Raw genomic sequence first — 18,190 nt, forward strand, 5'->3', positions numbered from 1 at the left:
GCAACTTTGGAGGGGTGCCCTATACCCCTACAATTCCAAGATAAGATTTTCATCATTGGGAATGTGGGGTGCGGAGAGGTGCTCGCCCCCCTTGGTCCTTATGTGTTATCTCTTTTTCATGTTGTCCTAGGATGTAAGATTCAATTGGGTTTTGAATACCCATTGCTATGTCTTTTTGGGCATTCTCATCTCTATGTTGCTTTGCAGATTTTCTACCTGGACCAGGTTTCTTAAGAGAGTCACTGGAGGCTCCATGATCTTTGGATGAGCTCCTGGTAATCCTGGAGAGAGGAGGTTCAAGGGAAATCTGGGAGGGGATAACCAGGGGAGGGGAAGGTTCAGAGGCAGCTGAAAGAATCAAGGGAGGGAGAGAGGGATCCAAGGAAGGAGCATCAGAGGGGGATAAAACCGAGAAGGGATTGGAGGTAGAAGGGGGCAAGGGAGGGGAGAGGGAGGGAAGGGAGGATAGGGGAGGGGAGGAAGAGGAGGGGCGGGCAATCTTAGAGGCAGGGGGGTCAACTTCTGGAGGGGCTTTGGATGAGGGAGCCGACTTCTTTTTTTTTTACTGTTTCCCACTGTTCTTCTTGTGGGTCGTTTTCAACATCAACAAGAGAGGGACAATGATTGGCGAAGTGGCCGTATTCGTGACATACCTTACATTTGAATGGAATTTGCTCGTAGTCGAGCTGCTGAATATGGCTCCAGTCGTCCACTTTGAGCTTGATGGCTTTGGGTAGGCCTTTGCCAAGATCCACTTCCACACAAATTCGCGCACATGCTTGCATATTATCCTTTGGCTCACTGCGATCAATGTACTTGCCAACAACGTTTCCGATTGCACGAACCGATTCATCTCCCCAGCAGTGAAGAGGGAGATGAGGGAGCCTGACCCAAACAGGGACAACGCTGGGAACATCCAGTTCCGGATCAAAATCTGGGGTCCATTTATTTAGGTACAAGCCTCTGGAGTCCATGAAGTAAGGCCCATTCCTGAAGATTAAATCCTTATCTTCTTTAGATTCAAAGTGGAAGGTAAAGTACCCCTTTCCACAAAATCTAATGGAGATTTTACCTTGTATTTTGTCGGACCAGTTCCTTTCAACCCATCGTTGCACAGTTTTTGGAGATGGCCAGAGGCCCGTGAACTGTCCGATGAGACCTTTTTCTGCGAGGGAGAGGGCTGCCATGCGAGGAAGGGCTGGAGGTAGGTTAACTTCTTGAAGAATATCCAACTTTTTAACAAATTTTGATACTGCTGGACGAGGGCATTGCGGAGGTAGAGATTTTACAAGTGCTGAGAAGGCTTGCTGGGGATCGACCCCCTTCGGTGAGAAGTCCGAAGGGGCCATGAGGGCCGAGGGTCGAGAGATCACGCTGTAGGGAGGTTAGGGCGCGCACAACAACGGGAGCCCGATCGCTAGGATCACATATGAGACTCCCATTCCCTATTATCACATACACAATACCATCTTGGTCTTGTTATTTACAAATCATTGTTGTACAATGTTTTCAGTATACCTAATAACTTTATTACTAACAACACTGACAACATGGAATTCAATAGCCATGTTCAAATACCTATAGTTTTTTTGTTGTTGTTGAGCGGCACCCAACCTCACTTTGAGGCAATGAATTTGATATTGAAGTTTAAATTTAACCAGATGTGACATCAAGGAATACATCCTCGTCACCAAAAGTGTTTTCTCCACTATATGTCACATAGCGAAATCCATCTTCATCCTTGTGTTCATCATATATTGAGGACATTATAGCAGCAGTTGGAGGTAGGACATTGTTAACAAAATTAAAGATAGCCTTCTCCGCACTTAGTTTAATCCGTTTTCGAATGACATAAACAAACTGACCAACTGTCAGATCAGTAGGAACAAGGTACTTTTTCTTGTCAATGTTCGGGATGTCACTTCTCTCAGCTTTCTCGACAATAACCGAAATTCTATCAGGATATTTGTCCCTTACTCTAGCAGCTTCAACTTTCCTCTTCTCTAGGTCGTGCTCTTGCTTGAAGGAACTTCTTGCCATTGTTTTGTTCCAAGTCAGAAGGTTGGTGGCATAATAGGTCGCAAGGGTGAGTTTGTCAAGAAAATGCGCGAGGAGACCAGATCTCGTATTAAGATTCTCGATGGATTTTCAGGCACCCCTGAGTGCATTGTCAGTGGGTCTTTCATCTACAAAGATCCCGGGGTCGAACCCCTTCCCCAACCAAACAAAAGGGACGAGGGTTTTCATAAGCTTACATTCCTGTCCGGGGTGAACATGCATTAGGCGCCAAAGAGCAGATCAATATGTATCTATATGTATGACTGAAGCAACGGGCGACGTTGTGAAGGAACGAATTGGAAACCCCTTTGGCTTTTGGGGACCACTCCTACTGAGGCTCAGATATGGATATTTTGGATTAGGTCCTCAACACTGTCTAGAGACACTTCTACGAGTAATTGGGTCATTACAGAAGCTTGCAGAAAGTCGTGGTATTACTCTTTTTGCTACTGACGAAGTTCCAGAAAAATGAAAACGGTGGGTGTGAAGCCCAACTTGAAAACCTTTGCTAGTATTCTGCCAGTATGCACCAACTTGGTATCTTTGGACCAGAACATTTTCCACAAAGACATCCAGCTCAAATGCAAGGTTCAGGGATACAACTGCATTGGACAGGCAAGTGCTTTTAAAGAAGCTTTGAGATGTCCTAGAGGTTTTGAGAGGGCGTGTGGCAGGTCGTAACAAAGATGATGTTGAAGAAGCTATCACCATGGTAGAGGCACTTGCAGTTCAGTTGACATAAAGAGAAGGAGAGTTGCTCCAAGAAAAAGTAGAAGTGAGAAAGTTGGTTGCTCTTTTCAAACAAGCATCTGATGATGAAAGAAGAATGGTTGAAGAGGCAAGGGTTGTTGCCCATGCTGAAATTGAAGTTGCTAGATTAGCTGCACTCCGGGTTGAACAAGCCTTAGAGGAACAACAAAAGCTATGCAAAAGTACAAAGAAGCAAGATTTTGAAGAGACGAGGAAGGAAGTGCAAGAGGCAAGGAGAATAAAAATGCTACATGAACCAAGTAGGGTGATGGACATGGAGCATGAACTTGAAGGCCTAAAGCTTCAGCTTGTGGCAAAGTCTGCTGAAGCCAATAGGCTGCAGAAAGAGTTGGCCATTACCAGAAGACATGAACAAGATAAAGAGAATTTATATGAATTAGAGGGTGCTGAGTGTTTAGGTTCACATTTGTGAATAATCTCCTGTTCTGAGATTGCTCCTGACATTTCCAAGTGTAGCATTCAATGGTATCGTATATCTTCGGAAGGAAGCAAGAAAGAACTTATTTCAGGTGCCACAAAAGCAGATTATGCTCCCAAGCCTTTTGATGTTGGAAGGTTTGTACAAGCTGAGATTCATCTTTCAAATGGACGGAAGGCAATTGCCTCAACAACTGCACCTATAGATCCAGCTCCAGGTTTAGGAAATTATGTGGAGGCTCTTGTTAGAAAAGCGGGTGCTGAATTCAATGTTATTATAATCCAGATAAATGGAGATGATGTTTCAACACAGTCATTCCATAATTTTCATGTGGGAAAAATGAGGATTAAACTCCGCAAAGGAAGAAGCACAAAGGCTAAGGAGCCTTACTCGACATCAATGCAGCTTTGTGGCAAATGCTCTTTTACTTTTATGTTCATTGTGTGTCCAAATGGGGTCATGATTTTCGACCTGATTAATGACTTGTCCTGCAGCGAAGATTGTTCTTCTGGGGATCGAATGAATTTGAACTTTGATTTAGTTCTTGCGTTAAACAGGTTGCTTTTCTCTCGAAATATTTTGTTTTAGGGTTTGTGCTTAATAAACAATGAATGTCGGTTAATATGTGCACAATTAAGCCAGTGTGTTGGATTGCCAGGGCAAATGAGAATAGCACGGTTATGTGCATACATCAACTAGGGGTGATTTTGTAAGCAGCGACATTCGTGCTATTGGGCTGAAGGATCCAAATTATGGACATGGTCTCTGAGGTTCAAGAAGTATCGAGGTTAAGTCATTTATGTGCACGAATTTGAGTTCTGAGAGCAAAGTATTCAGGCACACCATGCATTTGTGTATTGGGGCAGAGGGCTCAAAGCCCAGTGATCAGGACATTCATTTAGCTGCTTAAGCTCAAGGGTCCAGGAGTTATGCTGTTGGTTTTACATGTTTTGATCTCCAATTGTCAGTTGAGGACTTGGACTACAAGCCCCATGTAGGCTTCCTATGGTGAAAATTTTAAGAGCATGGCAGGGAAGCATATCAACATTGGACATTTGGGTTTCTTGTATTGCAACAGATTCTCGCAATTCCAATTGTTAAGGTGGAAGAAAAATCTGTATTTGGGTTCTCCGTTTTTCTTAGACGAGTGGCACTAGAGAAGGCAGACAGAGGCAGGAAATACAATTGCTTTTGGCAATGTCTGAGGAAATGCTTATGCATTTTTCTTCAAATTCGAATCAATCAGACCCGTCTTTGCCAGTAAAACTTGCAAAACTGGAAGCTCGGATGGTGGGCAAGGCAACTTTTGCACTGGTGCAGTCTAGCTAGAAAAGTTCTCCTGTGAAGGCAGGGGCAACAAAGGAGGCTGTTGGGCCTTCCGGTTCCTCCACAGAATCTGATGATGATATCGGTGGAGAATTTTTAATTCAACCAAATCCACAAAAGCGACAATGTTACAATGAAGAAGACGAGATGTCTGTCTTTAAGCAGTCAGAGGGCTTTGCAGATGGAAATAGGTCTGCTACTGAAGCTATGGATCTTCAAACTGGCAATCGGGAAGAGTCAAGCAAGAAGAAGACTGGCCGCGGTAGAGGGCGTGGTATTGTAAATAAAGGACGTGGCTTGAAGGTGAATGAGCAAAGAAGAGCATTGATTTCTCCTTCTAGAGTGACATTGCTGAATGGGCACAACGAGAGCACTTCACACAGGGTGGAAAGATTTGGATCAAAAGCTTCAATGCAACAGACAACAAACCTATCAATATACCAGCATGAAAGTTGGCCAAAGAACCAATTTGGGCAGGATGATAGGACTTGCTCGCAGGGGGAGATAGCACCCCTCAGGACAAAGAATGCTTTGTTGGAAGATGAACTTTGTAAATCACGGCAAGAACTTGGTGATTGTCAGCAAATGTGCCAACGTTTAGAAAAGGAGCTTAAAGAAGTAAAAGCGCAAGAACAACAGAAACAACAAAAGCGAATGAAGGTCTTGTCAGATCTGTTGATATTTGTTGCTAAAGCCGAACAACAGGATGCAAGGACAAAGGTTCTCCAGGATTCTATGAGGCTTGGTAATGTTGGAGTGATTAGGGCTGGAACAATGATATCTGAGACTTGGGAGGATGGTCAAGTACTTAAAGACATTCAAGTTCACTTGAGGTTTATAAACTCTTTTAGCAGAGATTTGGGTCTAGTGGGTCTTGGGTCCAGATTTTGAATCTGGGCTCTGATACCACGTGTGAGGCTCCATCTTAGGGTCCTCTAACTAAAAACTAAATTTATCTAATTTTAAATACAATAAAATGGGAAATAACTTATTTCTATCTAAACATTTAATTGATGATAATTTACCATTAAAATTTATTTCCCAAAAATCAAATAAGTAAGAATTTCATTGCAACCACTTACATAAGTAATCAATAAATAGAGGAATACTTGTTCCAATAACTTAGTTGAGATGCTCCTAAGCTCCTGACTCTGTTGGGATGCTCCTTTTGACTACCCGATTGGATTTGCCTCCCAGCCAACTAGGAAGTATTTCCTAGCCCGGAAAACCTTGACAGGTTCTCTAACCCTCCAAGCCCAAATCCAACCAGATGTAGCGTGTCCAAGTTAAACAAATCTCCTTCTCTTTTCTCCACCTTCCTCCCAAAACAAAATCCTTCAAAAACCACAACCAAAACCAAAACCAAGACCAAGACTAAAGATCCCCCTCTCCTCTCATCATCCTTCCCATTTTATGCCTCTTTCTCCCATCCACCCCAACCACCTATCATTAATGTCATAACCACCCCCTCATCCTTTTATTTGACTTTTCTTACCATATCTTCTCCCAAGTAAATTTGAGAGGCATTTTGGGGATAAGATATGGATATATAATTTGGTAATTAATTAGAGAGGACCATATCTTGTCCCAAGTAAATCTGGGAGGACATTTTGGGGATAAGACATGGTTATATAATTTGGTAATTGATTGGAGAGGACCATATCTTCACCCAAGTAAATTTGAGAAGACAAGTTGGAAATTGAATAACAACAATAATAAAATTTATATCAGTAATAAATTTATAGTTTCACTATTGTAAATGTCCCCATATTCTTTGATAATTATAAGTCAATTTTTTAAAGTAATTTAAACACTAATAAAATTTGCATGATAAAATTAAGTAAAGCATTACACATTCGTTTTACAACATGAAATATAATTGCTAATATATATGACCACCATTATATTGAATCCAATACAACCTAGAGTCACACTTATAATGGAGCCCATACTTCACATCGTCAAACATATTATTATGGATATCTATCATCATCCCATAATTATCCCAATGTCCCATATTATGCCTCACACTGCCTTCTCTTCTCAAGAAGGTGCCAACACATGCTATCGTGGGTCTTGTGCTCATCCTCTTGTGCATGGCCCTTTAGAATGCATTCACATAATTTTAAAAGCATGTCAAAATAATCTTTAAGATTGTGTTGTCAATATTTCAACACCACGGACATTTTGCATTTTGAAGATAAACTTAGATTGACATTACAACCTTTGACCAAATATTTCATGTAAATTTTTTGAATATCATTTGTTTATTTTTTTTTGAATTTATATCTGCGTTTTTTTGAATTTACATCGCAAAAGGGTTAAGGCTGAATAGTTGAGCAGGTAACACAACTTTACATCATCGTCCTTTTTCTCCCGCGAGCGCGTTCTTCTCGATCAACCCCAAAACATCATCATCCTTTTTCTCCTGCGAGCGCGCTCTTCTTGATCAACCCCCATTGGACCAGAGAAAGACACAGGGAAAGGGCAGCGGTCTCAAACTGTCCGGTTTGGCTCCGTTCTAGGGCTTCCATCACATGGCAAATACGAGGTGACCTGGTGTGCCAGTTTGTTCTTCCCTCCCACGGTGGGCAGAAGGAAAAGGGTGACGATAAATATACAGAACCTTCTCTGCAACACAGAGTCGGATGGCTTTGCAGTCAAATGACACGCGGATGACGTATGCTGCGGACAGACGACGAAGGGCTCCGGAGGAATTTCCCTTGAAAAGAACGGCTTCGGCATTATAATTACAATGTACGAGGACATCGCTCGCCGAGACTTGAAATTTTAGGTCGGGGATTCGCTTCGGTTAAACCATGGGGTTCACAGGTCGCTCTGGACAGGGCAGCTCTGAAGCATACCGTGCATTGTCGAAGGAGTTAGGCTTAGACATATGGCTAGAAGCTGCGAAGCTGCCAGCGGCTTGTCCATCTCTTAAGCCCTGGGAAATTTGCCACAAATTAGAATATCAAAATCTTGAAAATACTTCCGGCGGAGCTTCTGATGGTGAATTTATGTTTTCAGCACAATTTCGCGATTTCGCAGACAATCTGGAGCAACGGGAATCAAATACTGCCACCAACAGTCATAATATGGAGCATGGAACCAATCCAAGCGAAGTTCCGGTAACGATGTAGATGCACTTTATTTCTTCTCCTATAGAGAAATTCTCGAAGAAGCGAGCAGAAGATTCGACTAAAATGTAGTAGAATTGAATGTAATTTATTCATTTCAAGGAAAAGAGTATAGATGTTTGTTAGTGTTCTGCGTTGGCAATGAATTCTGCGTAAAACAGGGTACTCTGAAAATAACCTTTAAATGCTTACAGAAGGCAGGGTAATTCTGGACGATATTCGTGAGTATTATTAGAAGCTTACGTGAAGATCTATTTTCCGGTAAATATCGAAGAATGCAAGTCATCGAATCACGTTTTCGGGTGGCAATCCCTAACGTGTTCCGTTATTTAAATGAAAAAATTGTTGCGGGGTTATTGATGGTGTCCCATAGTCGGAAACCATTTCCGATAACCTGGAAATTTAAATGACAGATAAAGAAGCATTTAGCGTCATTTCAATAGCATACATCTTTTAAATTCATGGATACTGATTGCATTACAGCTTGCCATGTGAACTGTGTGCCACTTACCGCTTTAAATATACTGACATGTTACCAGACTCTTCCAAGTCCGAGTCAGCTCCCCATCCCAACTCTCCTCTTCGAGGAAACCGAGTCGAGGCAGCTCCTTGTGACTTTTCCCCGAGTCATATTTGTGAGTTTGACTCGTGAGGATCGCTGAGAGTTTGAAGTCAAATGCGAGTCAGATTGTCTCGGTGATGAGTTAGGCTCCGTCGTCCCATCTTACTTGCGAGTGTGGAGTTAGACTCTGTCGTCCGTCTAGAAAGACTCAGGAAAAGGAGAACTCTTTAGGTCCTTTTTTTGGTCTGGAAAACCTGCGAACTGTTTAGAATTCTTGGCATTCTCTAATATGTAGTATCATCTACGTATTTTGAAACAAGTTATTATTGAAAATTCACATGATATGAGGAATGTGGCACAGTGGCTTCTCCAGCCTCTTTCTATGTTTGCTTGTCAACAAATCTGTACCAAAATTATCGTGGCTACACATATTTCTTACTCTTCCTATTGCCCCCCCTCAAATTCGTTGTATGGTAGGATTGAGAAACTCCCTGACGTTTGTCTCTGGGCTAGTTGGGAAAGGAAAGTAGGATTACATAGAGTTGAATGGAACGCTGTTGTACTCCCAAGGATCATGAAACCTTACGTGCCAAATGGATTATCTGTTCCTTGGAAGGGGATGAGGTATGGCTGTTGCTCTCGTGTAATAGTGTTTGCTTGTGCTCATCTTATGGGAATAGTGGGTGGAAGGGATGTGATTTCTAGACCCTCCTCCTTACTCCATGTTCACTCCCGCCCCTATCAAGCCAGATGATTCTTTCACTTGCCAAAGTTTTGGAAGGCTTGGGAGGTTGTTAATCCTTTTCTCGTTAGAGAGGTCAGAGCTTTAAACTTGGTATTGTCGTCAATTATTTCTCATTATGGTGGTATCCTGTTATCCTTATCCTTTATGAGGGCAAAACTTTGGTTAAGAATTATCGATTGACAAATTTCTTCAGAGAGAATATTGAGGGCATTGATGGTTGCCTTATGCATCCCATATTGATCTGTTTACTTCTTTTTGCATATGATGTGATCTTTTTGGCCTCCTTTCCCTTTAGGGTTGTAGAGACAGCTTGATGCCCTTTGTTTTTTTCATGATCTTCGACAACTAATGGTTAACCTAGGTAAGACCAAGGTTGCAATCTTCAATGCATTGAAATTATAAAGAGATCATGGCTCTGTGGTGAAAACTTCAACAAGCCCTGATGTTGTAGAAACCTTGAACAAAAATATCAGATAAAGAGAAGTGAAGCTGTGAATAAGAGAACAAGAGATATGGTGACTTTAGGCAAAAAAATCAATGACGAATTAATCCAAGATAATCATACAAGGCCTAGGGCGAATGGCTTTGTGACTAATTTGGGCAATCCCCTAGTGTTTAGGTTTTAGGCTTTTGGATGCAGGTGTGCTAACAGTGCTGGATCCGCCAACATTCAGGGGATCTCCGATATGACGTCCAAATTAAACCTCACACCGTTTGGTGTAGGAGTCCCATCCGGTATGATGGCTTGGTTGCCAAATACTTAGAGATTTGCCTCGGCTCTAGCTTTTGCACAAGAGCGTGTTGCAAATTTGCAATGGCACCTTTGAAAGGCAAGGTGAGTGTGCTTGGTGAGTGTGCAATGTAACTGTGTCCAGGTTCTCTTACTGCAAAAGTGGGGAGGGGGGAAAGTGAGCCTCTAAGTGAGAGGTAATAGTACCACCCAGGAAGAGACACACCTGAACCAAGAAGACATATCCATCATCCAGTGGAATAGTCCACAACGAATGCAGTAGTCATTAAAACCGAAGAATAGGGAAATATCCGTCTACCATCCAGCGGAATAGTCCACAACAGATTTGATAGTCGTTATAACCGATGATCGGGGAAAGGTCTGTCTAGTATCCCGTGGAGTAATCCACAAGGATGAGACAACAATGACAACCATTACAACACATTCGCAACAATATAAGTACTAAAACAACCATACTAGTTCAACTATCTTAGTACATGTGAAACAAACATGAAATATAAATGTTCATAGAATAGTCTTACAAACATCCATAAGTCATGCATGGAAAAGTGTTGGCCTGAAAAGGCTTTTGTATTAAGCAAAAGTTCCAAGACACATATTTACATCATACATCACTAGCCCTAGTAGTGGGACATTGGAGCCACTCCTTGCTCCTCAAAGAACTAACTGAAACTCTCTATGCTTTGCGGGAGGAGCCAAGGTGAAAAGTCCTTTGCTCATACAATGAGGGGGTATATATAACCAAGGGGTGATGCTTGACCCTTGTGACTCTTTGACTACCCTCATGACTATTCAACTTCCTATGACTTTTCAACTGACATGACTCTTCATATTCATGTGTGTCCATTGGACTTCCACTTTACATTACATTTGATTTACAATATACATGGCTCATAATAGTGATGTGGCCTTTGACAACTCATGACACAACTTGACATGACACTGCTGACATGGACTAGCTTGCTGAGGTGGCAATGTCAAGCTGCTGTTGCTGTTGAGTGATAGATGTGTTCTTGGATGTGCTTTCTCTTCTCCTCTGCATGGCTTGATGATGCGGGGTCTTCAATGATCTTCGGTCTTGAGAGGTGGTTGCATGCATATGTTCCCTTTGCTTGTTCTTGATAAGCTTCTTTGTCCGTCTAACTATGAGTGAGTCTTTTAGCATGTTCACTCCTTCTTCTCCTTCTTCATCGTCTCTCCATGATCTAACAATGTACCTGTTCCTCCAATTCACTCATGACAGGACGACATCAAATCCAAAAATTCCCTAGTCTAAGGTGATGTACTGTTATCCATGGATTGGGCCCAAGACAGGTGATAGGTTGGGAAAGAGGGCCCAGTAACTGCGCATTGCGTAGTTCCAGGTGACAGGGAGGGAGATTGGTCACCGAGACTGCGTAGAGCGTAGTTCAGGCTTGGCTGAGGAACTCCTGAGCATAGTCCTCACTGTTGGGAAAAATTGTGCAGAAGCCATTGGGAAACATGATTGCGCAGTTGAGACAGTCAGTCGTTGATGTAGGATGGGACCCTGGGAGGCGGGTTTGCGCAGTTTTCAGGGGCAAGGCAGGACTAGGTAGTAGAGGGGCTTGGGAGGATAGGTTTGCGCAGTTCTTGAGATCAGTGAGTCTCGACTCAAAGAGGACATTGGGGAGACACTTTTGCGCAGTTTTGGGAGGCAAGGTAGGCTTGATCCTCTGCGCATTGTGGGGTTCCAACAGGCAGGGAAGAAGCTTGATGACTGGTCTTGCGAAATGCACAGTTCAGGTAAGGTTGGGAGAAGTTACTACGCAATTTTGGCGATGAAGGCATGCTGCTCAGCTCTCGAACTGCGCAGTGCAACTGCCGTGGGGGACAGTGATTGTGCAGTTCAATCGGGGTCTGGTGAAAGTGAGTTGCCCGGTCGAAAGGATTTTCAGAGAAATGGCTAAGTGCGGGAGGAAAGTGAGCTTGTGAGGAACTTAAACTTGTGATCAGAGTTCAGTGTTTTAAAATCCGGCCGGCTCGAAACCGACTTGGCCGAGTTGGTTCGAGCCGGTAAAAAAATTTGCGACTCGGCCGTCGAACCAGTGCGGTCGGCTGAGTTAAGACTGACCCGACCGAGTCATGGCATGACTCGGCCGGGGCAGTCTTAACTCGGCCGGGTCACTCCATGCGGCCAGTAAACCCCAAAAATGTAATTTTGTTTGTTTGTTTGTTTGTTGTTTTTATGTTTTTTCTGAGTGTGGGGGACTCCAAATGGTTTTATTAATTGGTTTTTTGGTCTTTGGGGTCCATTCCCCTCTCCTAGTATTGATAGCTATTCAAATTTCTTGGTAATGTTAAATTCTTAAAGTAAAAGTGACATTCTCCTTAATCTTCATTTTCATCCTTTTACTTAAATTTTTAACATTACCATGAAATGACTCAGGATGTTTGAGAGTGGTTCCGGCCTCATTGGATTTCATATGGAGAAAGTAGAATTTTAGATTTCATTCAAAATCCAGCAGACTTATCAGTTTTTTAGGATTTCAAGATTGGGGGATTGCAATGTTTCCATTGAATTTTGTCATGTATTAGGGGATGGAACTCGTATTTAATCAAGACTCAAGAGCACCAATCCCTCTATGTACCTTGATGTTAGTGACATTGGTTGTCGAACTCCTCCGGGATTCGCTCCCAAACTGGGAGCTTCTGAAAATGTCGCTCCCGCTCCCTTTTTCGCTCTCGCTCCCCGCTTTCATTCCCGCTCCCAAGTAACATTGAGCCAGATGATGGTGGAAACTCTAGCAGTAGGCAGTAGTATTGGTCACAGACTTTTGTTGTAGAGGCCATTTATAGCCTCCTTGGTTATGTGTTTTTGTTTTGATCTCTATATCATCATCGTGTATGTATTGGACAGTGCACTGGGTGACATTTTTATATAATGGATATATTCATGAGCCTACTTTGATCATATGTTGTCTTCTATCTATATTCTAATGCTGTGTGTTTGGAAACATGAATCAAAATCTTTAAAATTATGTGTTTTTATAAAAAATAAATATTTAATGTATTTTTTACAACGACCGAGTCATTGAAATCGAGCCAGCCGAGTCGATACCGAGTCGGAGTCGACCCTCGGCCGAGTCAGGGTTTTAAAACATTGGATCAAACACTTAGCATGCTTCGACGACACAACAACATAGACCACCGGAACAACAAGACAAAGCATTACCCTCTGTGAGACTGTCTTAGAACAAAAAGCGACAAGTGCGACACTTAAGGTGGACTTAGGACGACCATGATGACACTTGTGTGACAATGCTTAAAATTTTGTGTATGAGTGCGATTGATGTTTACATAGCTAGGACAACTCGAATACACAAAGACCAACCTTCGAAATCACCAGAAAAGGATTGCAAGCATGGTAACACAATCAAACATGCCAAAAGACGATAGTTGATCAAACAAGCAAAAGGGGTGAAAAGACTCTTAGAAAGCTCATGAAATGAGCTCAAGTGTTTGCAAACATAAAGGGAAAGACCAAGGAAGGCTCCAAAATTTAAGTGCAAGCCAAAATTTTGGAGGTTGTTGCAACCGTTACAACAAGGTGTAAGGCAATTGCGTCATAGCAACGACATCAAGGGATTCCTAGTTGACAAGGTATTAGCACATGGATGGAGACTAGCTCTTTTCAACGGGTTTCATCTCAGAATCTGGGTTTGTTCGAGCCTCCATCCCTTGTGGATGTTCGTACACATGTGGAAGTTTGTAGATGGGTCTCATTATGAGGAAGGTAATTGGCTACAACAAGACCTTGTTGCAACAATGAGGTAGATTGCCACTATCGCCTTAGCAATCTCCCTCCAGCTCTTTAGTGGAATTTCACCACAAGGTAGGCTTCCCAGTGATCACCTAAGAGGATATTCTATGTTATATGGTTTAAGGAGATTAAAGCATAGGCAAGGTATAGATAATGATGGACAATGACTCAAGACGCTTAATAAGGGATAGCATATCATTCACTTAGACTAGCAAATTGCACATATGGCCAAGGGCAACATAGCAACAAAGGAGTTCTTAGGGACATATGAGTTGAAGAAAGGGTTTACTAAAGATATGATCAACAAAGGAATAAAGCAAACCCTTTAATTAACCCTAATGGCTAATCCCTAGCCAGGGTTAGGAACTTAGGGTTTTTAGGGCAAAAAAAACCTAGAGAAGGATGGTGTCAACCCGTAAGTTTGACCATGCAAAAGGCTAGATTTTGAGTTAAAGGGATCAACTAGGGAAAAATTAGGTTTATTACCTTAAACGACCATCCATGAGAGTCCTAAATGAATTTGGCCCCACCTAAATGCTCCAGTGGCTTGCCTTAAAAGGCTTAGATGATAGAAAGAAGAAAAATGTTTGGCTTTTCAAAGTTTTTGATCAACACAAAGGTTGTTGGTGCCTAATCCTACTTGGGTGATGGAGTCTTTGGGGCTACTTCAAGAGATGATGGACAAATGCTTGGAGGAAGGGGGCAACCTCTTGTTTCCACTTATATAAACCCTAACTATCTTTTTGTGAAAGGAGAAATCAAATAGGAAATGCACACTATGAGTTTTTCTTTGGATTTCAAGGAAGAAACATTCAACATGCAAATATTATTTAAGGTTTTCCATAAACAATTTGCATTTAGACATGGAGCATAGAAAAACCCTAGCAATAATTAATTACATGTAAAACAATGAAAAATATGCAATAAACTTACAATTCTTCCATGAAAAGGCCTTCTTTCAATCCCAAAAAGACATCTCCAAGACATAAGCCAATCTCCAATAGCAAGAGCACCATAAAAATTACATCTCCACAAGTAGTGAGTTCAACAAAGGCTAAGTCCGACTCTTATGAAGAGGCCGAATTCCAAGTGTGATGATGAAAAATAACAAAAGAATGATCCTTAATATATATGAGATCTATCTCTCACAATTATTAACTTACAAGCCCTATGATAAGTTAAATTGAGTATGCATCAAGAAAATGGGTTACCCAGTAGCCCTATGATAAGTTAAATTGAGTATGCATCAGGAAAATGGGTTACCCAATAGCTCATAATAACAATAATATGCCATAAAAGCTCATGTGCGGGTTGAAACTCTCCTCAAGCATGACATCATGCCCTTTTTAGGCAACATATGCTATGAAAGTGCATGAATGGGCAAGGTGAATGTCCCATCATCATAATCAACTCCACCCTTGAGGGGAAGTCCTCATGACATGCCTCAAAATGCCTCCACGTGTCAAAACCACTCTTTGGGTGACCTGTGTCACCTTTAATGGGGCTAGAAGTATGACGTGGCACAACCTCTCTCTAGCATTGGGGCTCCAAGTAGTAGTACAAGCCCTCCCTTATCATTTGTTGAAAATGGTTGTTATTGATGTCAAGGGCTGTCCAAATGAAAAATAAAGTTATATAGTCAAATGGCATATTTTGAGACCTCTCCAATGATATATGGAATGCCTTCTAGAAATATTGTTTTTAGATTTTTGATGCCCCATTTAGATATCCTATCTTTGAATGCATTTTTACTCAGATTACCTAGCTCAAACGGAAGCATAATATATATGGTTGGAAAGCTTATTCTGAGAACTTTCCAAAAGTATATGACACTCCCTCTAATTCCTCACGGTTGAGGAGAAATGATTTTTTGAATATTCATTATATAGTCTGCCAAGCCAATGCAACTAGTGCACAAGTCGACCCAACCAGTGGGCAAGCTGACCTATTTTGGGGGGTCACACACACTATATATAGGCTTTATGTGGAGGAACCTAGGACTCACTCACTCAAGCCAATTCAGGTTTGTCTAAGCAAGCGAAGAAGCAATTATGAGGTTCAAACTTGATATCTCATGAACCAAGTGAAGTGACGCTGAATTGAAGAGGTTTTCTGTGGGAAGGGTTCTTGCCACATTTGGGAAGGGTTTTGTCCTGGTTGAAGACGAGTTGTAGAGCTGTTCTAGAGGCTGAGTTTCAGCTCCATTGAAGGCAAGTTTTAGCCTTGTTGAAGACCAAACTTCAACCTTTTTGACATTGAGTTTTAGGTCTGTACTGGGGACGAAATTCTAGTGTTTAAAGGTCAAGTTCAGGCTTAGTTTGTAGGTCGAGTCTTTGGAGTTTTGAAGGCGAAATTCAGGTCCAATGTGAGGGCCAAGTTTTGGTGCATTGAATGTTGAGTTTAGGTCTAGTTTGAAGGTTGGTTTTTTTGGTGTTTTGAAGATTGAGTTCAACTCTGGTTTGTGATCGAAGTTGCAGCCTTATTATTGTTGAGAAATTTAGGGTCAACTAGATTAGGTGATTTCTCTTACTTTGATCACTGCTTGTGATGTATTTTTACTTAATTATTTTCTTCTTTCACTTGATTATTATTAGTGTTCTTATCATCAAACAACTACCAAACTATGAAGATCAATGAGACAAGACAACACAAAATGTAGGTTGCAAGCAAGGGCCAAAACCTCTTCTCTTGAGAGGAAAACCCACAAGAACTCTTCTCTTCTTATAGAACTTCAAATGACAAATTTTAAGACTTATGACCCAAGACCAAGACTCCTCCAAGACCAAATCAAACCTTCTTTTGATGAGTTTTCCTTTTCAAAGTCAATTCTAGTTAAACTTGCTTCACTTCTTTAGATTTTGACTTCTCTTCTAAATCTCGGCCTCTATTATAGGTTTGCAACTTTCGGTCGGTCTGCAATCTTTGTGGTTTTACACATGTGAGTAGTATAGGGCAGAATTATGAGTCTTCTCCCGTTTGCTTGGCTGGGACGTTTCTCCTTAGTATTTCGACCTTCAAACTTGCTCTTCTTGGCACCTTTCTCGTATCTTCTTGATGTGACTGCAATTTTGTCTAGTTGCAACTAATTGATGCCCTAATAATTTCGCATGTGTTAGGTGAAGTAGCCCAAAAACAATCTACTAAAGCTTCGTTTTACCTTTGTTGGTTTCTTCTCTTCTTGCTGGCTATTAGACTTCCTTTCTAGGTGATCGAACTTACTTCTTTCTTGATCGAATGCATCCTCAAATGAACTCGAGGTTCCCTTATATATAGGCTTCTTTGGAGGCCCTAAATAGGCCAACTAGTTCTCCCTTGAAGGCTGACTTGTTGCTGCTTGTAGGCTGACTTGTTAATGGTAGGTTGACTTGTCTTGGAGGATCTTTATGACACTTTTGACTCTACATAAATTTTATTTTACATGATACAAAGTGCCCAAAGGGGTCGTACATGTATGACAATGACTCTTTTGGCTTCCTGACTTCATGAAAAATTCCTAGAAGCACTCAATGGGTGCTCGATCTATAAAATAACGTTGAGCATGAAACCCATGCATCGAGAATGACAATAATAAATTTCTTTTTCTCTTTACATCAAATACATAAGATCATGATTACATTAGACATAATGAAGACCAAATCTAGTTACACATTTCAAAAGTTATAAACCAAGTTTCGATTTGATTTTTGAGGTGGCAAAGCTCTAGTGGAGAACTATTGTAGGGATCTTTGGAGGCCGAGTTGGCTAAGGCAGTGTTAAAGGAGTTGTTAGTTGAAGTAGTTGTGATGTTAAGGTGATGATAGGGCCAAGCCCTATTGTGGACAAACATGCAGTAAGATAGGGCTATCGTGGTTAATTTTTGTTGTAGGCCCGCAGGCTACATAAGATGAGTGTTTAGTGCAAAGGTTGATAGGTCGTAGGAAGCAAATCTTCAAGATTGTAAATCACTGTTTGGTTCCAAAGGTGTTGAAATCCCTATGTAGTAGAAAGAATTCTACAGTGCTGAGTACAAGTTGCCAAGTGGGCAGACCTTCTCTTTGACCATATAATAAGCCTAAGCAGTGTATAGAAATTTGATAGAAATTGCAACTGCTCAAGATTTCAAGCTGAAAATCAAGAGACACAATTCTACTCTACTGATCTGCAGAATGGAAATCACAATTTAGAACAACATGCATAGACATGCAATAAGCAAAACCAGAAATACACAATGATTTTTAGGGGAACCCAACTGGAAAAAATCCCTCAAGCCTCTTTGCATTAATCAGATGAATAGAGAAACTATTACAATTGCTAGCTCCAAAGCTCTGATCTCAACCTGCAAAAGAATAATTGTTCTCTTTGCTCAATTAAAAACTCTGGCCAACCAATTCTTTCTCACCAAGCCTCCTATTTCCTTGCGCAATTCATGAAGAAATTAGCCTTGTTGCTCAAATTGTACAGGAACGATGCGACGGACTCAGGTCGGGGGATGTCACCTTGATCCCCAACCTCTCCGTTCTAGCTGTCTCCCAACCAACGGGGTATAGGGGGTAGTCCCTATGGAAGATAGAAATGCAAGACTTATTGATAACCAACAATGCCCATTCGTTATAGACCTTCATAATATTTACCCAATTCCGCGACATAATATCATCTAGTAGA

The 18,190-nt window shown here is 41.5% G+C and overlaps 1 protein-coding gene and 1 pseudogene across 3 annotated transcripts in view; one reads left to right on the forward strand and one right to left on the reverse strand.

Moving 5' to 3' along the window:
- Nucleotides 1-1,608: 1,608 nt before the first annotated feature.
- On the reverse strand, nt 1,609-2,046 carry LOC149255747 (autophagy-related protein 8C-like pseudogene; annotated as a pseudogene).
- A 4,859-nt stretch (nt 2,047-6,905) lies between these two features.
- Nucleotides 6,906-18,190, forward strand: part of LOC149255748 (Spc97 / Spc98 family of spindle pole body (SBP) component) — a 334,350-nt gene continuing 323,065 nt past the window's right edge. For all 3 annotated transcript variants that reach the window (XM_089460559.1, XM_089460560.1, XM_089460558.1), the window contains exon 1: nt 6,906-7,701. In XM_089460559.1, the coding sequence (XP_089316685.1) occupies nt 7,393-7,701 (309 nt within the window). In that variant the 5' untranslated portion in view covers nt 6,906-7,392. The remainder of the gene's footprint in view (nt 7,702-18,190) is intronic.

The sequence above is a fragment of the Pinus tabuliformis genome, chromosome 7, assembly GCF_031772625.1.
Source record: "Pinus tabuliformis cultivar Carrire ecotype Pingquan chromosome 7, CPIR1, whole genome shotgun sequence".
NCBI lineage: Eukaryota > Viridiplantae > Streptophyta > Pinopsida > Pinales > Pinaceae > Pinus > Pinus tabuliformis.